Source organism: Pantherophis guttatus, chromosome 7, assembly GCF_059756535.1.
Source record: "Pantherophis guttatus breed Tessera chromosome 7, ASM5975653v1, whole genome shotgun sequence".
Lineage (NCBI taxonomy): Eukaryota > Metazoa > Chordata > Lepidosauria > Squamata > Colubridae > Pantherophis > Pantherophis guttatus.
The window spans coordinates 14294343-14319815 of NC_142069.1; the positions used below are offsets into that span (position 1 = coordinate 14294343).

At 41.6% G+C, this 25473-nt stretch overlaps 1 protein-coding gene across 1 annotated transcript in view; it reads right to left on the reverse strand.

Moving 5' to 3' along the window:
• The window catches only part of PTPRO (protein tyrosine phosphatase receptor type O), a 160958-nt gene extending 136171 nt beyond the window's left edge, over positions 1-24787 (reverse strand). The window contains exon 1 of the mRNA XM_034403317.3: positions 24295-24787. Coding sequence (XP_034259208.2) covers positions 24295-24381 — 87 coding nt within the window. The 5' untranslated portion in view covers positions 24382-24787. The remainder of the gene's footprint in view (positions 1-24294) is intronic.
• Between the last annotated feature and the right edge of the window lie 686 nt (positions 24788-25473).

The following is a 25473-nucleotide window of genomic DNA, read 5'->3' on the forward strand; positions in this document are numbered from 1 at the left end:
CTTGAGACAAAGAAAATCCAACATTAGATTCCCCTACACCAGGAGTGTCAAACTCAATTTCATTGAGGGCCTCATCAAGGTTGTGTTTGCCCTCGGGGGGGGGGGGAGGAATGACTAGGGTGGGAGTGACCAGCTTGATGTCACTTGTGTTGGGGGGTACTTGTGGTGGCCCGAGTGTCCTGCCAGCAAAAATGGAGCTGAGAGGGGGTCGTGTGGCCTGTTTTCGGCCACAACAGCCTCCAGTCCTCTGCCAGCAAAAATGGAGCTCCATTTTTGTTGGCAGAGGGCTGCAGGAGGTCATTGTGGCCAAAAACAGAGCCTGGGACAACTGCGCTCCCTTTTCTCTTGCAGAGGCACAGCGGGCTGGTCCTTCGCTGTTTCCAGGGTGGCCCCGTGGGCCACATCTAAGCACCCCATGTGCCAGATTTGGCCCGTGGGCCTGGAGTTTGACATCCCTGCCTTACAAGATCAGGTACCACTTTTTGTTATGTAAAAGATAACCTGGGAATTCTAAAGCCTTGTGCAACAATTTGGCTGTATTTAAATGATATTGTTCTGTCCCCCTTCCTCACACAAGCAAACATAATACCAAGCATGCCTGCCAATATTTTATTAGGTAAACAGATTAGAATTCCTGGCAGACCAAGGTTTTGGCAGCAAACTGCCGAATGCCTGCCAAAACCGTTTTCACTCCCATAAAGCAGAAGAGGATGTATCTTCAGTCCATTCCAGGAGCAACAAATTATCCATGAGACAGGAGTTTAGTCAATGTTCAGTCCAAAATATATCCAAGCTGAATTTCAGAGATCACAATGTGACTTTCAGGGTTTAACTTTGTCCGTCACAAAGCCTGAAGAGCAATCCCACCCACCTTTATTCCTGGTGGGGCGTGGCTCAGTGACTCAGCTCAATCTCTGGCCCTCCCACGCCTCTTCCGTTGCTGCGCACGCTTCTCCCTCTGACACTGCCTGGGATCAAGCCAGGATTCATCATCCTCGCTCCCTATCAATTGGTGCTCCGGTATGCCTTCCTCCTGGCACATCCCAGGCTGTTCCTCCTGGCCTTCGGATGGAACCTGAGGCATTGCCAGAAAGGAGTGTCCTGGAGAGGGAGGCCTTATCAGTTCCTCTCCATCACCTTCTGAGTCCTCCTCCTCTGTTAGGACAGGCTCGGGAGTCGGGGTCACAACAGATATAGTTAATAACTATCCAAATAAGTATTCACTCCTCTGCTGTGATGGAGCATGATCAGGGATGACCTGCTAAAACTATCAATAATTACCTTTGAGAGACCCTGCAGACATTACAAATGTGGCTGCAAAGTTGTTTATTTTTTGCCCCCTTTTAAAAATAGCTTTACGAACAAAAATCTATGGGGGCCCAACATGGATAAACACCATCATGGACAACCAACTGATTTACTTTTTTAAAAGAAACCTCTCAGGTCACAGTTGCATGGCTGCAGAGGGAATGTAGGACGAGCAAGAGGAATTTCTAGAAGCAATCCCATTGTTACAGAGCTGCTTTAGGACTTTATGCTAGTTAAAGGAAGATCATCTATTAATCTTTTTTTCCCCCTGCATAACATACAATACTGACTGAGAGCAGTGGTGTTGCTCTAAATTCTCCCAGGATGTTTGAGCCTAAAACTATCTGCTACGATGATTATTCGATTATGGCAGGGGTGAAATCCAGCAGGTTCTGACAGGTTCTGGAGAACCAGTAGCGGAAATTTTGAGTAGTTTGGAGAACCGACAAATACCACTTCTGGCTGGCCCCAGAGTGGGGTGGTAATGGAGATTTTGCAGTATCCTTCCCCTGCCACGCCCACCAAGCCACACCACGCCCACCAAGCCACTCCCACAGAAGTAGTAAAAAAATTGGATTTCACCACTGGATTATGTTATATAATTACGTTTCTCCTGACCCACAAAATGGTGTCAAAAGGATATAGATCAGTGTTTCTCAATTTTAGCACCTTCAGATAGATGGACTTAAACTTGCCAACGTTGAAAAGCACTGATATAGTGAGCTAGTTTTATGCACAATTATGTTCCACCAATGTATAATTTCCAAAGCATCTTGATTCTGATTAATGACTTGTTTGGTGGGGAGCAAATATGTATGAGATACTCGTTTCAACCATTTCTGCTGATAAAAATACACGAAAGTGTAGGGAATCAATGCTGCCTTAGCCTGTCACCTTCTAAATTAATTTGGTTTTAGTTAGATTTTAGTCTGTACTTTCTCTTCCTTTCAATCCCCTTTAGGTTTTTTTTCATCCTTTTGCACTGCAGCAAAATCTCATTGTCTGGTCAAAGAAAGCTTAACCCAATGGTTGAGGTCTGCCTTGCATAAATATTTGATCAGCAGAGAGTACCTTTTTAATAAGATTTCTCCACCCCACCCCCACCACCCTTTGAAAAATATGTGTAAGGGGGGGAAGAAGAAAGAGAGAGCGAGAGAGACTGGCATATACATTTGTCTCTTCCACTCTACTTTGCCAATAATTATTTCAGCATTTATTATTGAATTATATTATTCACATGCCTTGTGCCTCTCATTTTAGCTCTTACCCCATTGAGCTGAGAAGCAAGTAGGGCTGCTATCGTCTTTCCTATCTTTTTCCTACCGAAAAACAGACCATGTATCACATGCATTGAGTTTTATTAATATGCTATGGAAAACAATCCTATCAAGACGGCATAGAATGCAATGGGTGGATAACTATGCTTTTCTGCCTAAACATTTTTCAAACCTGTACTTTCTTCCAGAGATTTAAATCTATATTTGTATTTGTATCCAAATGAGGAAGATGTACAACTAGTCCTCAATTTACAGTAACAGTTTGTTCAGTGACCGTTACAGTGGCACTGAAAAAAAGTGACTTATGACCGTTTTACACACTTATGACCATTGCAGCATCCCCATGGTCACATGATCAAAATTCAGTTGCTTAGCAACTGATTCATATTTATGACGGTTGCAGTATCCCAGAGGGTCACATAATCACATTTAGTAGACTTCTGATGAGCAAAGTCAATGGGGAAGCCAGATTTACTTAATAACCATGTTACTAACTTAACAATTGCGGTGATTCACTTAACAACTGTGGCAAGAAAGGTTATAAAATGGGGCAAAATTCACTTAATAAATGTCTCACTTAGCAACAGAACTTTTGGGGTCAATGATGGTCGTACAGGTTAAAGATTACCTGTAGACATATGTATACATGACTCTTATATGTATGGATGTGTGAGATTCAATTTATGCACCATCTGACTCCAGACTAACTCTGGATAGTTCAAAATATAATAAACACTAAAAACACAGTACAGAAGAAAATTTAAAAAAAGATGTTGAAACTATAGAGAGTGCAGAGAAGAGCAACAAAGATGATTAAGGGCTGAAAGCTAAAACATTTGATGAAAGTTTCCACGAACTGGAACTAGTTTAATGAAGAAAAAGACTAGAGGTGAAATGATAGCAATGTTCCAATATTTGTAAGGATGTCTCAGAGAAGAGGGGGTCAACCTATTCTCCAAAGCACTTGAGGACAAGAAGTAATAGATAGAAACTTATCAAGGAGAGATCTAACCTAGAACTAAGGAGAAATTTCCTTAGTGAGAACAATGGAACCAATGGAATGGCTGACCTTCAGAAGTTGTGGGTGCTTCATCACTGTAGATTTTTAAGAAGACATTGGACAGCCATTTGTCCAGAATGTGTAGGGCCGTGATGGCGAACCTATGGCACAGGTGCCACAGGTGGCACGTGGAGCCATATTGGTGGGCACGCAAGCTCAGCTCCGGCACACATGCGTGCACCGGCCGGTTGATTTTCAGGCCTTCTGGGCCCACCAGAAGTGAGGAAACATGCTGTTTCAGGCCTCCGGAGGGCCTCTGAGGGAGTGAGGAAGGCCGTTTTTGCCCTCCCCAGGCTCCTAGAAAGGCTCTGGAGCCTGGGGAGAGCAAAAAAATGGGCCTACCGGGCCCACCATTCCATCACGTGCCAAAAACAGGGGGAGCATGGGGGGGCACATAAAATTATGGATGTGGGCACACGTGTGTGACCCCCCCCCCGATCTCCCCACGCTTTTGGCACACGATGGCAAAAAGGTTAGCCATCACTGGTGTAGGGTCTCCTGCTTGAGCAGGAGGCTGGACTAGAAGATTTCCAAGGACCCTTTCAGTTCTGTTATTTTGTAAAATGGGATTTGGCCACTCTATATAAAAGCAGTCAAAAATACAATCCTTAAGGGGCACAACTTTTTATCCCATTTTAACCCAGGGCACAACTGTGTCTTCAAGGCCTTATGGAATTTAATGGGGTGATAGCTAAACAGATCTCAGATGGCACTGTGTTTTGGAAGTTCACAGAGTGCACCAACTCTGCCAGTATGTATTGACCGGGCAGAAGCCATGGGAAATAGCAGACTCTTAAATAACCCAGCCTTATGTCATGCAGTAGTTTATAATGATGACCAGCATCTTGGACTAGACATAGAAGCAACTGGTACCATCAGATGGAGCTGTGTAAAGGCCCTCTTGGCCTCAGCTGCCACCTTCTCTTTGAGCAGGAATTATAAGTCCATAAGGACCCCACAATTGTGTACCACTTCTGGCTCTGCACCAAAACTAGAGTAAAGGTAGAAAATCCTCAGTTCCAGGAGGTCTTTATATTCACAGCCGTTCAGTCTTGGTAGGGTTAAGTCAGAGTCAATTCCTCCCCTTCCAGGTTTATACAGCCTCCAGACATCGGGACAGGAACCTTGCTTGGCTGCCCTGGGGTCAAAATATATAATTGAGTACCATTAGCATATTGATGATGCTGAACTCCTAACCAGTATATGACCTCTTTTAGCAGTTTCATGTAGATGTTAAACAGGAGGTGACAGAGCATGGAATTCTGTATCACCCCACATGGAAGAGGGCTAGGGGATAACCTCTTCTCCCCCTGTCAATATTGACTGGAACTGACCATGAAGGAAGGGGAAAAAGTATAATATATAGGTTGTTGGAGAAAGTTGATGGTCAGCCTATAATCAGGGGTGAAAAACATGTATTCTATTGGCTTTTGTCAGATTCCCATGGGGCCTGTAGGGGTCATGTTTGTCTGAGTTTAAGTTTGGCTGAAGTTTGGACTGATGCTATGTCCCCAGGTGATTATGCAACGTGGTGAGCTCTGCTACCAAGTGGGTTAATCCTATTATGTCCTGGAGGGTTGTGTCTTAATCCCTTCACCCTGGAGCTGAAGGTCTTTTGTTTTGTAGATAGGCTGGCCCAATCTTTCTCAATGGGTATAAAAATCTGCTGGTGGGAGGGAGATTGAGTCTGCTTTCTGTCTTTTAAGAAAAACATGTTTCTCCATTTTTCATCCAGGGAAATATAATATTCTGCCTTTTTAATATTTCCTAAAACATTTCATTCTTCTAGGAGAGGGGTGAGTGCTAACTTTCTACACACGTATCTAATGATTGTTTGAGGTCACAACAGCATGAAAACAGTGACCCATGACTGATCCTCACACTTCCATCACTGTGTCCATTCAGCCATGTGATCAATATTTGGGTGTTTGGAAACCGGCATATATTTACCATGGTTGTAGCATCCTCAAGTCATGTGATCACTATTTGCAAACTTTGCAGGGGACTTTCAACAAGCAAAGTCAATAGAGGACACCAGATTTACTTAATGTCCGAAGTACTTAATGACTGCAGAGATTTCCTTCTGGCTTAGATTCTCAAAGAGCTGCCTGCCAGGAGGAAATCTTAGTTCGATGGCTGCCAGCAGCATCCTTCTGGGGAAGCTTGCACAGAAGATTGCAAATGGCAATCACATTATTGCAGGGTGCTTAGCAACCAGCACAAACAGGTTGCCAAGCACCCAAATTGCTGAGCCATGTAACCATGGGGGTAGTGGTGCAACATTTTGCAATGATCATCGTAATTCCAGATCATTGTTAAACAAATGGATATAAATTGAGACTACTTGTAAGATAGTCCACCATTAATTAACCTAGCCAGATCTCCTTATCCAAGGTCCTGGAACCCCACAATTATGCTAACTGGGTGAAGAGCTGTCATGATTGCTTTGCCTTGCCAGAGCAAGCCAAACAGTGCTATTAAATTTAATTCCCACCCAAGCAAAGTCCCTACTTAGCATTTTGCAAATCTCTATTACCTCCATCTCTGTCTTGTGCTATCAATAGTTCTTTGCTTACATTACATTGTAAGACATTTGTTGTATAAAACTTAAACGCTCCAAACTTTCCTCTCTATGCAGACTTTGTGTTCATTTTCATTCTCCAAGTGAGTATTCATCTACTTTTGTTGTTGTTGTTGTTATTTTCAGTTACTAAAGCATGGGTGGTATCTGAAGTCTCTGCAGCAGAGTATGCTGCTCCAGTCTGGGGAACATCTGCACATGCAAATCAAGTTAATATCACTTCAGTGAAGCAGTACACTTTGTGACAGGTTGTCTCTAGCCTACACCAATTGAGAAAATATATCCTCTTGCTGGATTGTCCCACCTAAGACCAGGAGAAAACTAGCAGCAGATGTTGAGAGAACTAAGCAAGAAAATAATCCTTGATTCCTCTGAATGGACATATGCCCCAAGCCCACTGACTCAGATCCAGGAACTGCTTTATGGTGAGAACAAACATTCTTGAGAATACACAAGAACACAATTGAATCAAAAGATGGAGGAAGGAGACTAGCCAGAAATACCATTAAAGGAGGATATGTCTGAAGGATCTGGCCTCCCTTATAACACGTGGAGGACCCTGAATAGGTTGTGAATTAATGTGCTCAAGTGGAAGCTCTTAGCAGATAACAACACGCTATGTGAATGTGGAGAGACACACAGCCCAGCCCATCTACTGGTAGGTCAGCTACTATCAGAAATATGTATAAATAATCATTTATTTTTGACCAGAGGTGGCTTCATTCTGGCAGTTTAATGTTGGATCTAGAAGAGGAGGGGGGGAGGGGAGAGGGAGAGGGAGAGGAAGAGGAGGAGGAGGAGGAGGAGGAGGAGGAAGAAGAAGAAGAAGAAGAAGAAGAAGAAGAAGAAGAAGAAGAAGAAGAAGAAGAAGAAGAAGAAGAAGAAGAAGAAGAAGATGATGATGATAGGTGGAGTCTCAGAAGTTCCCTATGCTGTGGTCCTTTGGATTCTAAACCTTGTGGTTTAGAAGGCTGGGCAAGACCAGTCTGTTTGCTACCTCTATGATTCAATGTATTGTAGGAATGTGGCTCAATCCATTAACCAGGTTAGGTGTGTTGTATGAACCAAGCTCTGCAATATAATACTTTTTGCATCCTTCAGCAATAAATATATATTTTACTATTTGATGTCCTAACAATTAATTGAACTTGTTTTCTTCATTTAAAGACAATCAGTAATCCGTAGGATGCTCTAATAAATAACTGCACAATTTAAAACCTTGTTGAGGATGGAGGTCAAAGCAATGTCTTCAATGGAAATTTCATTCTTACCCACCCACCCCCATCTCACATATGACTGTATTGGATGTTAAGCGTACTTGAGGATTATTAGCAATAATGGAGAGTGGAAATGCTCTTGAGTCACCCTGTGAATCAATCAACTAGAAGAGCACTGAACAGACAATCGTATTATATTCTAAATAGGAGATAATAGACTTCTGATATACAGGTTGTGCAGCTCTTCTGCTGTTAAGCAGTCATTACTGGGAAATTACATAGCTTTGTATATCCGAAATAGTTATTGCATATCCAAAAAGTGAAATACTTATGTTTTCTGCAAGCAGGCAATTTAGTGGTTCAGCACAGAAGGGAGTATAAGAAAAAGTGCCATGGGAAGCCTTTTGTTTATCCACAAATGAGCACTCTCAGAAGATCTGATTGGAAACAATGAAACGTGATGGTTATTCCAAGCAATGAGATCAACTTCAACTTGGGCTGCACAACAATGTCATATTTATTGTGTGGTTATTTGAAAGTAAATGGGTCTGTCTGCCAGGAAGTGTCATGACCTACAGTTTAAGAACTGCAGCTCTTGGCATAGTTGCCTTCCAGTTGGCAATCTAGCAGAATGATGACTTAAAGTAGATTTCCCCAAACTATTGCCCTCCAGTTGTGTTGGAATGATAGACTGTAATTTGTCAGAAGAGTCTCTGGATCATGGGTCATCTAACAACAGTAACAATTCTACAGTAGCATGCCTGACCTTCCCACTCTCATTTTATTCACAGACCACAATTAAAGCAGATTAGGAGATTGGACTAGCCATAATTAAAATTTCATACTCAAATGAGATTAATTTGATGGCTTCAGCTCTGTTTATTATCTGTTTCCACAATCTTTCACACAGTAGATTCCAAATGAATACAGTAGAGAGCCAGCTATATTCCCTGAACAATTTAAAAATCTAAGAAAATTTAAGTCTCAAATCCTTCACTGGTGGTACTTTCCCCCCCCCTTGAAAAATGGTCCCCAAAATATAGAAGACCACAAGGATAGAAGGAATAATGGCACAGAGGATTACAATTCTAAAATTTTGTATATGGATATACTAAATTGAGCAATCAATCACATCCTGAGCTACATATACAAACAATATCTGATTTCTGTCCTGTCCTGCCTCCCAAGGTCACCTCACAGAATTTAGACAACAAAATGAGCCAATTTTCATCCATAACTCTTTTTTAAAACTTTCAAGGGGCTTTAGAGATATAAAAGCAAGTGCCTTGTCTCCCAATATCTCTTCCCTTTACCCTCATCTTTAAAATCACCTGAGAAAGCTAAAAACAGACCAAATCTATTCAGCCATGCCTGTGCCAGAGGTACCATTTCATCAATGGATTATCTTTCATGGTCCTTCAGAAGGTGGTATGGCTGGATTGTACCCTTTTCAATGTTATCTATTTCTAAGCTAGCTAACAGTGCTCTATGGTCATGCAATAAACATCATCTCTGTTCAGATTCTATATCTGAAAATTCTCCTTTGAATCTCTTACTATTTTTTGCCCAGCCTGGACTGTAGCTCTGGATGTAGAGATGACTAGGCTGAGCCAGAGGGTGGGGTCAAATGCATCATCAGTTTGGAATCTCTACATCAGCATATGAGACCTAAATCCAGTCCCCCTTGAAGTTGGCCAACTCTTATTGTGATGCCAATTCACCTTGACTGTTAATAGTTCAGGTTCATGTGTATAGGTAGCATGAAATAAACTCTATCCTGACACTTTAATTCCCAACTAACAGGGCCCTTATCTTTTTCACACATTCAGAATAAGGTACATAGAAGGAATGTGGCCTCAGAGCATAATGGCATAGAGCTAGGCTTTGATTAGTTTTTTCCCCAAATTCATCATTTATTTCTGATGTTCTGGTTTTTGTTTTGTTTTGTTTTTTTTAAAAAAAACAAGTTTAAGTACAAATTAATTCAACTTTTCTCCAAATTCATTCATCTGTAACTCATTCCTTTCCACTTCTGTCTTTCATTACCATGTGTCATTTTCACTTAGCCCAAATAATTATCTTCATTTTAAAATTGGATTTTTAATGGCAGAAGGTTAAAAAAAAATAGAAAGAAAACAGAGAAAATAAATGGGGAGGACTCACCCCAATTTTAAACAAATGCTTACATACTTCTCACATAATAATTTACTTATAAATCTATTGTGAAAGTCAAAATGAAAAATAAGTTGATGCAATTTTCTTATGATTTAGTTAAGGTTCAAACCTTGGAAATGGATAACTTTTTTAAAAAAGTTCCCCTCACACATATGTGCTAGTTGTTCCTGACTCTAGGGGTGGTGCTCATCTCTGTTTCAAAGGCAAAGAGCCAGTGCTGTCCGAAGACGTCTCCGTGGTCATGTGGCCGGCATGACTAAATACCAAAGGCACACAGAGCGCTGTTACCTTCCTACCAAAGGTGGTCCCTATTTTTCTACTTGCATTTTTTTATGTGCTTTCAAACTGCTAGGTTGGCAGAAGCTGGGAGCTCACCCGTTACGCGGCACTAGGGATTTGAATCGCTGAACTGCCAACCTTTTGATTGACAAGCTCAGCATCTTAGCCACTGAGCCACCATGTCCCTATATTCTTTACTCTCTCCTTAAATAGTCACCAATAATTCACAGGCTGTCATAAGCAGTTTGGGTGGTAGTAGGAGTTCAGTTACCATTTTCCCTCTGGATGGGCCTCCTAAATCAGATCTTTTTTACCCTTCTTAATCTCGATTATGCAATATGATTTAAACACAGATGCAAAATGGGCCCAGAGCCTGAGCCTGAGCAAATATATTAATCTCTTTCCATTTCCCATTCTTTTCAAAATCCATAAGGATTAAGCAATGCATGTTCACGAATCTGGAGGAGGTAGGCCAGCCAGCAATTTACTGAACTATCCAAGCATTGAAGGATTATTTTGTCTAATTAAGACAAAGCACAGTATTTAAGTCAGAACATTAGCATTAAATGGGCCATTCTGAATTCTAAATACTGTTGCTCATGAAATTATGCATTTTAATGTTCTCCCTACATGGCAACATTCCAGTGACACATAATATAAATCATTTCCTTTTACATAAGAAGAGACAGAGGTTTTTCATTAAAAGATGCCAAGTTATAAGAATGAGTGAAGTAGAGGAGGTGTAGCTCTCCAAAAATGCAAAGAAACCTGGACAGGTGTGTGTTGTGAGTGGGGGAATGTTGGCTGAAATAATTTTTCCCCTCCCTTAGAGCAGGATGGGATGGGATGGGATGGGATGGGATGGGATGGGATGGGATGGGATGGGATGGGATGGGATGGGATGGGATAGAATAGAATAGAATAGAATAGAATAGAATAGAATAGAATAGAATAGAATAGAATAGAATAGAATAGAATAGAATAGAATTCTTTATTGGCCAAGTGTGATTGGACACACAAGAAATTTGTCTTGGTGCATATGCTCTCGGTGTACATAAAAGAAAGGATACATTAAAGTTACTTATAGTTACTGATTGACTGAGGGCTCAGCTGACATAGCCAAACTCAATACTGGGGTCCTTGAATTACCACCGCACTTGAACCTGGCAATTATGGTTGTAAGTCATCATGGTCGTAAAATGAGTCACCACATCACCAGATCAATTTTACGATCTTTTTTGCAATGTCATTCAGTGCATGTGAAAGTTGCTAAGTGAATGTGGGAGTTATTAAGTCAATGCTTAATGGCTCTGTTTTTCCAAAAACAGAAAGGAAACACTCATTTCTGGCAAAAACGTTGTATATCATGGCCATGTGACCGTGAAGTGCTGCAAACATCCATAAAAGTGGGCCGGATGCAGAGTGCTCAAAATGTGGTCATATAATCACAGGGATGACATCAGAACTTCAAAAGCGAATCATAAATACAGTAGCTTTTTGGGAGAGGAGGAGTCTGTTGTAACTTCACATAGTCAGTAAAGTCATAAGTCAATGATTATCTGTAAACCGAGATGCTCTATGACTTTCTTAGTAGTAATTGAATGTCCAACACTGAACATTAGGCAATTCCAATGAAGAACTCTGACATTACACTGTTTTAGTATTCGAATGATTGCCTTGCATGTCGATGGAGATTCTCAATCATCCAGTCATGGTTGTCCCAAAGGTGCTTTTGCAAAAGGCAACTGGACTTTCTTGGTTTTTTTCCTTGAAAACGTTTCACTTCTCATCCAAGAAGCTTCTTCAGTCTGCTGAAGAACTGAAGAAGCTTCTTGGATGAGAAGCAAAACATTTTTAAAGAAAAATACCCAAGAAAGTCCAGTTGCCTTTTGCAAAAGCATCTTTGGTATGACTGCCTTGCAGTTTCTCAGTTGACATATTGTTTTTAATTTTGTATTTCATTGAATATGGTTTTTATTATTGTTCTGTTTATTTTATTGTAAACCACCCAGAGACTTCAACGACAGGACAGCTTTCAACATTTTTAATAACAAATAAATAAAATCAGTGCCTCATCAAAGAACTGGGAAAAGTTTGTTTCCCCCTGGCTTATTTTTGTGAAGTGTTTTATTAAACAGCAATAAAAAAGTAATGATAATGTCAGTGAGATAGAAAATTATTTCTATAAAAAGGAAAAGGAGGAAAAGGAAAAACTGGAAACTTATATAAGGACCAAAATGACTCCAGAAAATTTGACCAGATTAGGTACATGTCCTCTTGCTTGACTAGATAGATATGATAGATAGATAGATAGATAGATAGATAGATAGATAGATAGATAGATAGACGATAGAGATATAGATGATAGAGATATAGATGATAGATACCTTGTTTTCCCCAAAATAAGACATCCTCTGATAATAAGCCCAATCGGGCTTTTGAGCACATGGCCAAGCACTTATTTCAGGGTTCAAAAAAAATATAAGACAGGGTCTTATTTTCGGGGGAACATGATGGATAGATAGATAGATAGATAGATAGATAGATAGATAGATAAATAGTCCTTGACTTACAACCATAATGGAGATTGTCCATTGCAGTCATAAACTATGGATCATTATATGACTGACCCAATTTTGCAGTGGTTTTTAAGTGAGCCCACTGTTGACCATGAGATTTTTTCCAAAAGCTAGAAGTAAATATTGTTTTTTGCCAAAACCATAAATCGCAGTCAAGTACTGCAGAATGCTGCAAATAGTTGTAGAGTAGAATAGAAGAATAGAATAGAATTTTATTGGCCAAGTATGACTGGATACACAAGGAATTTGTCTTGGTGCATATGCTCTCAGTGTACATAAAAGAAAAGATACGTTCGTCAAGAATCATAAGGTACAACACTTAATGATAGTCATAGGGTACAAATAAGCAATCAAATCATATTAGGAAACAGTCAATATAAATTGTAAGGATACAAGCAACAAAGTTATAGTCATACAGTCATTGGTGGAAGGAGATGGGTGATAGGAACGATGAGAAGATTAATAGTAGTGCAGACTTAGTAAATAGTTTGACAGTATTGAGGGAATTCATTTGTTTAGCAGAGTGATGGAGTTCGGGAAACAACTGTTCTTGTGTCTAGTTGTAAATGCAGCCAGTTACTGAATACCCAAAATGTAACAATGCAATTTGTGGGGGGGAGGGGTAGATGCCACTGGAACTTCAGAACTAGGTCATAAATACCTTTCAGGGGGTTGGTTGTTACTTACTATCACTAGGTTGAGGACTGTGGATGGATGGATGGATGGATGGATGGATGGGTAGATGGATGGGTGAATGGACTGATAGATTGATAGATGATAGATATCTCAAATGTTACTACATGTAGTACAGGGGCTTAAGGCACCCTGTTATTAAGCTTGTTAAGACCAGCTGCCTGCAATTACTGCAGGGTTCGAATCTCGCCAAGGCTCAAGGTTGACTCAGCCTTCCATCCTTTCTAAGGTAGGTGAAATGAGGACCCAGTTTGTGGGGGCAGTAAGCTGATTTTGTATAAATATACAAAAGGATGAAGGCTATTGCTGAGCACATTGTAAGCCGCCCTGAGTCTTCGGAGAAGGGCGGCATATAAATCAAATTAAAAAAAAAATATTTCAAAATAAAAAACACTTCAGTGTCTAGCTGCAAAACGTTTGCCTTGATTTAAATGGCATAACTGTCAGAAAGCCATCCATGAAGCTTCCTTGCAGAGCGTAAGTTTGAATTCCTCCTGTATCAGCCGTACAGGTACTGTATATGTTGGATCCAAAACCTGAGCTCCGACTAGCAGCTGATAAATCACAGGACCTACCAATTTCATTCCAGCAAAACTATTATTACTATATCCAGGATAAGTTAGAAACGCTCAGAGAGATGATACTGACTGCTGCCAATCCAGGAGTGTTTTTGCAAAGCCTGCTGTTGATTATAAGATTGATATCGGTTTCAGCCTTGATGTTAAATGGTATCGCTGGAATGATAATGCTGGGAAAATCTATTTTATGGGCTGTCAACAAGTCCCGGTATAAAGGACATCTAATTTGTCTAGTTCCAGAAAGATTGGGAGAGGCAGGATTTGATTGATAGAAAGAATATAGGAAGACTTCTGACTCTCATGAAAAAGCTTAATCAAATCTCTTGTAAAGGCGCCCTCAATCCTGAAGAAATAAGTTGAAAGGAAAACAAAAGCTCTTTAGGGAAGTCTTGAGGAGGAATAAAAAAATAAAATGCCCCCCCAAAAAATCTTAGAAAGAAGGGAGCAAGAGAATGGGAAAACATGTGATATATATAGTCTGTACTATTTATTTTCTTTCTTCCTTCCTTTGCTTCTTTTGCTCTTTTAGTTGTGTTAATTTTTATGTTCTTTGCAAGACTTTTATTTATACACACACACACACACACACACACACACACACACACAAATGTGTGTATGAGAGCTAAGTAGCTTGTAATAGATCTATTCTCCCTTTATTTGTCAGTAAATATAAATTTAACACAAAATAGTTTGTCGTGAAAGCGACTGCCTGATGAGGGCTCCTGGATTGGGGCTGAAAGGTGAAAAGGAAGCGGTATGCTCCTTCCCATATTTGGGTAGACCAGGTTGCTTCGATAGAAAACCCAGATATATATACAGGAGCCCTCAAACAGTCGCATTCACAACAAACCAAATTTGGTATAAAACCAAAGACAAATTTGGTATAAAATGGTTTGTCGTGAATGCAACTGCTTGAGGGCTCCTGGATTGGAGCTGAAAGGCGAAAAGGAGCAGAATGCCCCCTCCCACATGTTGGGGCAGACCAGGTGTCTCGATAGAAAAAACACTTAATCTTTCCCCTGGCTCAAGCTGATGAAGGGAGGAGAACTTGTGGCTCAGAAGGTTAATTCATCTGCCTAACATGCAGGAAGCCCAAGTTTGAATCCGAGTAAGGGTATGGCTAGCTGATGAAAGCTAAAAAGCTTGAAATAGATCTATACTAGTCTCCCTTTATTTCTTTATCAGCAAAATATAAATTTTATATTTTATATATATATATATACACACACACATACATACACATACACACACATATATACATACACACACAAACATATATATATATATATTTGTTTTCTCAGGTTTTCGCGGGTGTTTGTATGTAGGTCTTTGGTTATTCGGGTCTTCTCCCACGTAAAATTGGAAGTGTCTTGGCGACGTTTCGACGAAGTCTCATTCGTCATCTTCAGGCTGGTGTTCTCGGCTTCGTGCTTCCAGGAGCAATGTGAGATCGCAGCTGTCTCTTCCTTTTAACTGCTAGTGGGGGTGTGAGCTGATTGGGTTGGGCAGTTAAAAGGAAGAGACAGCTGCGATCTCACATTGCTCCTGGAAGCACGAAGCCGAGAACACCAGCCTGAAGATGATGAATGAGACTTCGTCGAAACGTCGCCAAGACACTTCCAATTTTACGTGGGAGAAGACCCGAATAACCAAAGACCTACATATATATATATGTATATATATGTATATATATGTATATATATGTATATATATATATATATATATATGTATATATATGTATATATATGTATATATATATATACATACACATGCATACATACACAGTATATAAAATCCTCATCATTTTAACCACTGCCTATCCACTGCAGAATGAAAGCTTCTTCTACATATTTCCAGCCTATACAATCCTGACCTTTCTTTAGCCAATCCTTGCTATATATACATGATTTATGGCCAGTTTTCATACTTACGACCGTTGCAGCATCCCCATGGTCACGTGATCAAAATTTGGGCACTTGGCAACTGGAATATATTTGTGACAATTGCACTGTCCTAGGATCATGTGATTACCATTTCTAACCTTCCCAGTTGGTTTTCTACAAGCAGTGGGGAAAGGTAGATTCGCTTAATAACAGCATAGTTCACTTAAGAACTGCAGTGATTTGCTTAACTTTGGCAAAAAAAAGTCATACAATGGGGCAAAACTCACTTCACAAGTGCCTTAGCAATGGAAATTTTGAGCTCAACTGTGGTTGTATGTTGAGGATTACCTGGATATTTCTGGCTTACTTTGTTTCACATCCACCAGAAACCTAGAAAATATTGTATTGGTTTTATTTGGATTACTGTATGCTGCTGCTAGTAGTTCAGATATCCTTATAATCTCTCTCCCTCCCTCGCTCGCTCTCTCTCTCTCTTTCTCTCTCTCTCTTTTTCTTTCTTGCTCACTCTCTGTCTCTCCTCTCTCTTTGTCTTTCTCTCTGTGTGTCTTTCTCTCTGTGTGTGTCTCTCTCACTTTCTTTCTCTCTCTCTCTCTGTCTCTTTTTCTCTTTCTTTCTCTGTCTCTTTCTTTCTTGCTCAATCTGTCTCTCCTTCTCTCTCTCTCTCTCTTTCTTTCTCTTTTTATCTTTCTCTCTCTTTCTGTCTTTCTTTCTCTGTCTCTCTTTCTCTCTTTCTCTCTTTCTCTCTCTCTCTGCCTCTCCTTCTGTCTCTCCTTCTGTCTGTCTGTCTGTCTCTCTCTCTCTCTCTCTCTCACCGGCCAATTAGGTTGCTCTTGTGTCTTTCTGCACACAGATGAAATGGAGAACCCAGCAATGCATGCTAAATATTTCTCTCAATTTTCAGTCTGCTTGATAAGCATTTCTGACAAGTATCAGGACCTGAGACAAATTAAAAGAAAACACTATAAATCTCAGAAGCTACATACTGGCGTGTGGCTTCTTCTTTTAATATGTTCTGACTCCACATTCCTGCTGAAAGAATGTGTCTGATTCATCTAAGAGAGCTTGGCACACATCTTCTAATTCTCCAACACTTGACTCCTCCATGGGGGGGAAAAAAGAGATTTTCTACTTTATTCATGGGGAGAAATGCACATGTTATCATTTTGACACTGACCGCTTGGATATTGGACTCACAGCTTTGTGCTAGCTTCAGCATATAATATATCCAGCCCTTCTGCCCATTGTTTTACACTTCGAGGCACACACTGTGCTATTCACAGCAAGGATACAACTTGATTTCTTGATCCTCAGTTTCACACAACAAGAGTAATGGAATTTCAGAGAATTGTTCTCTGACTAATGAATAGAAAATCAAAGCTGTGAGTGAACCAAAGCTAGAAGGAGCTAGATATTTTGTGTAGGGAGGGGAGAGACAGAGACACACACACACTATACAGGTAGTTCTTGATTTACAACAGTTCATTTAGTGACCATTCAAAGTTACAACGGCACTAAAAAAGTGACTTATGACTGTTTTTCACACTTATGATCATTGCAACATCCTCATGGTCACGTAATCAAAATTTGGATGCTTGGCAACTGACTCACAGTTATGACGGTAGCAATGTCTTGGAGTCATGTGATAATTTTTTTGCAAGTTTCTGACAAGCAAAGTCAATGAGGAAGACAGATTCACTTAACAACCGGGTTACTAACTTAACAACTGCAGTGAATCACTTAACAACTGTGGCCAAAATCATCACAAAGGGGGCAAAACTGATTTACCAACTACCTTATTTAGCAACAGAAGTTTTGAGTACAATTGTGGTTGTAAGTCGAGGACTACCTGAACATAGTATTCTCAGCAATAGATTATGTTGCCTGTCACCTAATACTGTTAATAAAGGTGAAATAAAATATCAACTCAAAGCAGAGAACACCGAAGTTCAATTACATTCAATAGAGTTGAACAGAAAGAAATATATTTAGTACTCCATCATTCACCTGTTTGGTTATTTAAAATCTTACTCATTTGATTAACTGATAGCTTAGTGTATTGTGCAAACCCCTAAATGATTAATTCAGAACCCAGGTTAAGCCTATTGTGTGAATACATTTAATATCTTTCAGAGGCACTTTCTAGCCCATTCAATTCTAATCGGCCATGAATTCTACCTTTGGCCTGAGCTAAATGTTGAAATGAAGAAGACAACAAAACAACCTGCTCAAGCTTTTTCCAGCCTTCCATTAGGCAGAACATACCTCCCAAATAATCAGCATCTTTAGCAGAAGTGGCCTGCATTGTTGTGCTCCTATCTCTCCTTCTTGATCTAACTTATTTCTTTCCTTCAATTTCAAACCATCCCCTTCCAAATCTTAAGATTATACTTGCTTATTTATACAATTTAATAAGTCTAGCCCAAAGTTTCCGATATGTGAGGTATAGTATCAACTTCCCTTCAATATAAAATGCATAAAAACCCAAAGCTAGACAGGTTATTTGTAGGAGCAGTGGCAGAAAATTCTACAAGTTCTTCCTTGGTGATAACAGCAATAGCAATAATATTTAAACTTATATACCCCTTCACAGTGCTCTCCAGCCCTCTTAAGCGGTTTACAGAATCAGCATATTGCCCCCAACAAGCTGGGTCCTCATTTTACCCACCTCGGAAGGATGGAAGCATGAGTCAACCTTGAGCCAGGCAGGATCAAACTGCTGGCAATCAGCAGAATTTGCCTGGAATACTGCATTCTAACCACTGCGCCACCACAGCTCTTCTCATGATCACTTTGCAGAATGAGATGTACAATATATAAATCTAATACACTTGGTCCTAGCCATTCCCAGAATAAATACAAAGTAAGTCCTTCAAAAATCTCAGGTGAACACCAAACCACAAGAGAAAATATGGTGACTTCATTAAGGATTATTTATTTATTTATTTATCAAATTTAGAAACCACCCATCTCACTTTTAGAGTAAATTTTAATTTATTTTTCATTTGGTATTTAATCTGGGATAACTATGGATGCCTTTTGGAGATCCTGGAGATTCTCAGGGGATCCAAAGATTTTAGGATTTATTTATTTATAATATTTATAGGCCAGCCATCTTATCTCAAGATGGCAGTAACTCAAGGATGGCAGAACCCACCATGCATTTCCCAGCATTTCCAAGGAGTAAAGTTAGTCAGATGAAAATCACAAATAAATATTTATCTGAGGATAGAGACTGCAACTACAGTATGTTGCAAAAAAATTATAGGAAAGGGTTCTTCCTTTCTTGCTTACAGAAGATGCTAATGATATTGTCCTTTGAGCACAATCTTCACTAGAATCAATGGTGCAAAGCTTGGGTGGCTGTCAGCTTTGTATTTAACAATGTTTCACGGAGCATAAGAAATGCACCCAGGGAAAAAGACGGAGACGGGAAGAGGAGGAACAACAGGCATACTGAGTAAAATGTCATGTGCAACGAAGCTCGCAGTGTTAAGAAGAACTCAAAGACCCAAATACATCAAGAATATACTCTGATTCTATAATACAGGTAGTCCTTGACTTGCAACCATTCATGTAATGATTGTTCAAGGTTACAATGGCACTGAAAAAAATTGACTTATAATTAGTTCTCACACTTATGGCCGTCGCAGCATCCCCATGATCAAACTTCAGGTGCCATCAACCACATGTACAGTATATTTATGATGGTTGCATCATCCTTGGATTGTCATCTGCAACTTTCCTACAGAGTTTCTAATAAATAAAGTCAATAGGGGAAGCCAGATTTACTTAAGAACCACATGATTCACCCAACTACTGTAGTGATGGCAAAAAGGTCATAAAATGAGAAATAACTCACTTAACAATTACCTTGCTTAGTGGTTGTTCTTGATATATTTGAGTCTTTGAGTTCTTCTTAAAACTCAACATTAAAACATTAGGGTTACCCCGTGGTGAATGGGTGGCCAATAGATTTAATAAATAAATAAAATTAGAGTTGAGAAGTGAAAACTATTTTATGACAAATTCCCAAAGACAAAAAGACTGCTTAATCAAGTCAAGGCATTATCATCTCAATTAAAGATACCCAAATACTTCAAGGTACATGGCTATATGGAGTCCTGGATAATAGCAATAGCACTTATATACCACTCCATAGTGCTTTACAACTGTCTCTAAGAGGCTTACAAATGTAAGCATATTACCCCCAACAATCTGGGTCCCCATTTTTACCAACCTCGGAAGCATGGAAAGCTGAATCAGCCTTGAGCCGGTCAGGATCGAACTGCTGGCAAGGCTAGAAAAAGAACTGAATGCACTTAATGTACCGGAAATTTTAATTGAAGTAAATCAATTTAATCCATTCAATGATTACTCTCAAGGTAATTAATAATCTTTTCTACTGTCATATTCAAAGATATAATTTTGTAACCATTGGGGGACGGACTCTTGAAACTGCACACAAGGCTTTAAAGGGATAAATGTGGTTTGCGGGAGAATTAAAATACAAAAATAGAGCATGATTCTCTATTGCATAAATCAGTCACAACGAGCCAAACATGCTTTTAGAATATCCTCTTTTATAAGCAGAGAAAAGGAATGTCAAAGCCATTGAGCAAAAGTGTAAATATTATTAATTTGATCCAGAGGAAGCTGCATATGTATCCTTGACATCTGTGCATACAGTTTGGTTGAAAAACTGCACACAAACCACTGTTTATTTACAGGAACCTGTGTAAATATGTTCTGCAAAATACAGCCAAGGGACCTATAAATAAGTAGCTGATGGTGCGCAAAATCCTTTTGCATATTCATAGAATTAAGCAGGCAGAATCAGAAGCAACTCTATTGTCAAAGATGGAGCCACCAAGACAAACCATTTCTCTAGGATTATGTACAGCCCTCTACAAGAACAGAGCTCCTGTTACCATTAATATGCAAAGTTCAGAAGCTTGAATTTATTTTAGCTCTACTTTGCTCAAAAAATAAGAATGCTACAATCCCTAATGCACTCCACATATTGTCTGTATCTTTCATTATCTTTTTTTTTTTTTAAGAAAGATAGAATAAGCAACATATACCGCCACCCTGAAAATGATCAGCTCAGGAACTGGGCATGCAAAGAACTTGAATGGGAAATGGAAGGCAATTAATACTGGCATTGATGTCCCTAGAGAGACCATCCCATAAAATAAGTGGCATAGAGAAAAGGCACTTTAGAAAATCAGAGACAATTACAAGACCGATGACTCAGAAGCAAAGATTCCTTCTGCTGGGTGGCCATAGATTGCAAGGGCTAAAATGGCCATATTCCCAAACTGAGCAGTTCCTGGAATCTAATAAGAGACTGCCATATCATGAAAAAATATGCTGATATATGAAGAAATTGTATTTGTCTCAAGGAGATTCAAAGCAGCCTGAAATAAATCATCATTTAGTCTGCCTTTTTTTAGATTAAGAAAACTCCCTCCAACCTTACCCTCAAAGACTTTTTATACAGCAACTCTATCAACCTTTATCAACCATACAAATCCTAACATTTTCTAATACAGTAGAATTTCACTTCCGTAGTTGACAATTCTCTCTCTTCCCTGATGTTTTTTTTTTTTTTTTTACTCTGGTTGCTTATTTCTCAAGAAGCAAATGAGACTTTAATAAAGTAAACAAATATACCTAAGAAGCCACAACCCAGATTACAAATGTCAAAGTGATTTACATTACTAGAAACATCAGTTTTTACACTTGAATTCACTAACAGCATTAACCGATTATACTTGAAAAAGGCAATCCTTGTCCAATCTACATCCCCTCCATAGGCACTCTTTGTTACTTCATTCATCTGGAATAATCAAAGGAACCCTGTCTCAGAAGACTTGATTTGCATTCAAAAAGCATTAGGTTCAATCCTTACCATCTCTTGGTAAGGCTAAGAAATATCCCAACTAAAACTCAAAAAAGCTGTAACTAAACTGTTCTCTCTTAGATGGACTTTATAGGTGCAGTTTCACAAACTAATCCTGAACAGAGTGTGTGGAAGTAATTTCTACTGAATCTAACTGAATTTATTTGCAGAGAAGGAATTTATACCTGAATGTGTGAACCATAGTTTCCCAAACTCTTTTTCCTTCCTTACCCAAAACTGCTTATCAGAAAGTCCTTTTTCACCTGATGTAGGTAAAATTAAATGTCCTGGTTATGGGAAATGGGCTCCTGTAACATTACCCAAAGAAAAAACACCTACAAAAATCTATATTAATTTACCCAGGTTTGGCAAACACTAGTACAAAACCCTTAGAATTGATAAATTGCATTGAGTGTCTCTACCAGCAGGAGGAACTAAAATCAGGGAGCTATCCGTTCAGCACTTCGACTTGCCATACATTGCTGTACAACAACCGTAAACAGCAACAGAGCAACAAAAGAAATATCTCAACTCCTGAAACGATTTGACTTTCATCACAAAGAAATTGCCTTTCAGTAATTGTGTTTAATGAAATGTACTGACAGCTCCCTTGGCATGTTTGCCGATCCTGAAGAGATTAAGAAACAACTCTGGAACTTACAAATGTACAATTGAGCACAAAGAGAGAAAGCATAGAATTGAGTGTGTATTTTGGTTGGCATGGCATAGATGAATATTTGCACCCATCACTTTACCTACAACATCACCTAATATAAATTGAGGATGAGTCTTAAAATAGCCCCAAATATTATTTCTTTGCTTTGTTGATAATCTATTTTCCTGTCTTACTTTCTGGAATCTGGAGAGATGTTAGATGGCAAAGCAGAAATCGCCTATTTGACCGTATTTCTTTCATTAGATGTCAAGTAGCCTCCAATAATTTTCTACTCAAGAATTCTGAGGGTGGGGTTAGCAGGTGGAAAATGTACATAAATAGCTGGCTGGTTTTAGCAGGGAGGGGAAAAGCCATTGGCCAAATTCCTATAACATTTTAGGCTGGAGATGATGGGAGGGGTACTCCAACACATCTGGAAGACATCCCTGTAGGAGGTGGCCAGATTGTCCAACTGGATGCCCCCTTCCTTTGTCTAGGGCTCCAACAAAAACTAACCAAAACTAACCAAAGTCAGACCAAAAATGCTCCAATGATTGTATTGCATTGTGATTCTTTTTAATCATGTTTTGGCTTGATACATAGAAGTTTTAATTCTAGAGTTTTTAACCTTTTGTTGATGGCTGTGTTAGCTACCCACAGTTCAAAGACAAGGTGCACAGCCATATAAGTAAATGAAATTGTTTGACGGGAAAGCTACTAGACATCCCACCATTGCAGACTGGACTGGGTAGAAGGGCATCACTCCTTCGATAACGCTGTCCAGAAAACAACTGCAAGGATGGTATTCAGGGGTGGAGTTTGATTCAAGGGACTTTGCTTTCCCCCCCCCTTACTTCTGCTTGCAAAACATGTTATATACTGATGATCTCTACCCCCCCTTCTCTCCCTCCCTCTCTCTTCCTCTCTCTCCTTCCCTCTCCCTCCCTCCCTCCCTTCCACCCACCCATCTCTCTCTCCCTCCCGTTCTCTCTTATTCTTTCTCTCTCTCCCTCTCTCTCTCCCCCCTCCCCCACCCACCTACCCATCTCTCTCTCCCTCCCATTCTCTCTTATTCTTTCTCTCTCTCCCTCTCTCTCTTCCCCCTCCCCCACCCACCCACTTATCTCTCTCTCCCTCCCTCTTTCTCTCTCTCTTTCCCTCTCTCTCCCTCCCTCTCTCCCTCCCTCCCTCCACCCACCCACCCACTTATCTCTCTCTCTCCCTTCCTCCCTCCCTCTCTCTTTCTCCCCCTCTCTTTCTCTCTCTCTCTCTCCCTCTCTCTCTCCCTCCCTCCCTCCAGCCACCTATCTCTCTCTATTTCTTTCCCTCCCTCCCCACTCCCTCCTCCCTTTAAACAGTAGATCTCAACCTTAACAAGATGCCGAGCACAAAGAGGCCAAAAGCCAGATTCCAAACTTTGATTCCCCTCACCAGAAAGCCAACCCTGGCCTTCCCCTGACCTCAGCATACACGGATTTGCCACCTACCCACCCACCCATCCCCTACTCCACTTACTACAGACCCAGAGGAGGCCAAACAGGTCCGGAGAGAAGCCCAAGATCCTCCCCCCCGCACAAAACCATATACACACACCCCAATCTTCTCAGCTTTCCCACCGTCCACCCCAGCTCCTTGTCTCCGTCTGGATCAAGCAGCAGCAGCAACAGCAGCCTCGTCGCCGTGCTGTTCTTGCCTCCCCCATTCCTTCCCCTCTTCGGCTCTCCTCCATCGGCCTCCTTTTCAGGGAAATCAAGTCTGGTGCTGAGAAAGAACCCCCCACACACACATCCCATTTCGCCCCAGGAAGCCGAACCCAAATCCGTTAGCCACGCTTCCACACACACACACACACACCAAAAAAGGTGTGGGGGGGGGACACCACTGGGGAAATAATCGCAAGAGTCTCCCCCCCACCCCCAAGAAGGAAGGTGGCGGGTTTGGGGTCGCCGTGGCCCCGAAGCCGGACCCTTCTGGAGAGAAAAGACGGAGAGTCCAAGGCTGGTTGGCTTCTCTCCGCTCAGCTTGGCCGAGGAGTCGGCGGCGGCGGGACCGCTCGGCCTCCTCCAGGACAGGCGCTCGCTCTTACCTCAAGCAGGAAAACAAAGAGCCAGAGCCGGGAGAAGCCGCTCATCAGGGCGCCGCACCTTCCTCCCGAGCCGAGAGCGCCGGGCATTGAAGCAAGAAAAGGGGCGCGAGAGGCCGCCACGCCGCCGACGCCGCTGCAGCCGCCCGAGTCGCCAGCAAGCCTCGCTTGCCCGCCCGCCCGCTCGCCCGCCCGGGCGAGGCGCGGGGGAAGAGCAAGTCCGCAGGGCGCGCGAGACCCACACAGACGCCGCCGAGCCAGCGCCAAGTCCGGCAGGCAGGCAGGCAGGCAGGCGCGCGTGTCAGAGTGCCTGTGTGTGTGTGCGCGCGCGCGCGCGCGCACGCCTGCCTTTCCAAAGTGGGGGTTGGGGGGGGTGACAATGGCGAGCCCTCCCTGGTGCTGAGGGCTCTCAGACCCGCTGTGCAGCAGCCTCGCTCTCGCGCCGGAGACCCATAGCGCCGCCTTCCTCTTCTTCCTCTTCTTCTTCCTCTCTGGCTTCCTCTCTTTCCGCGCCGCCCCGCTCCGGAAGGGTCTCCTCCTCTCCCACCCACCCACCCACCGACCCTGACCGGAGTTGGTCGGCTCCCGTCTGCGGTCCTCCCTAATTCGCTTCCCTCAGTTCGCCTCTCTGGTGGGTGCGAGGGGCGAGTTGCCGCCCTCCCGGAATGGCTGGGTCGACTTCATGCCAACAAGCTCCGCCGGCCGGAATGGACGAAGGCGCCACCTTCCACCTCGCTTGGTTCATTCCCCGCCACCCATCCCCCGTCGCGACGCTCCACCCCTTGGACTCCCCGACCCCCCCCCCCGGCTTTAAGCCTGGAGGACTTCAACTCCCAGAATTCCCCAGCCAGAGATGCCTTCAGCTAGACCAGGGTCTCCAACCTTGGCAACTTTTAAGCCTGGAGGACTTCAACTCCCAGTATTCCCCAGCCAGAGATGCCTTCAGCTAGACCAGGGTCTCCAACCATGGCAACTTTTAAGCCTGGAGGACTTCAACTCCCAGAATTCCCCAGCCAGAGATGCCTTCAGCTAGACCAGGGCTCTCCAACCTTGGCAACTTTTAAGCCTGGAGGACTTCAACTCCCAGAATTCCCCAGCGAGAGATGCCTTCAGCTAGACCAGGGGTCTCCAACCTTGGCAACTTTTAAGCCTGGAGGACTTCAACTCCCAGAATTCCCCAGC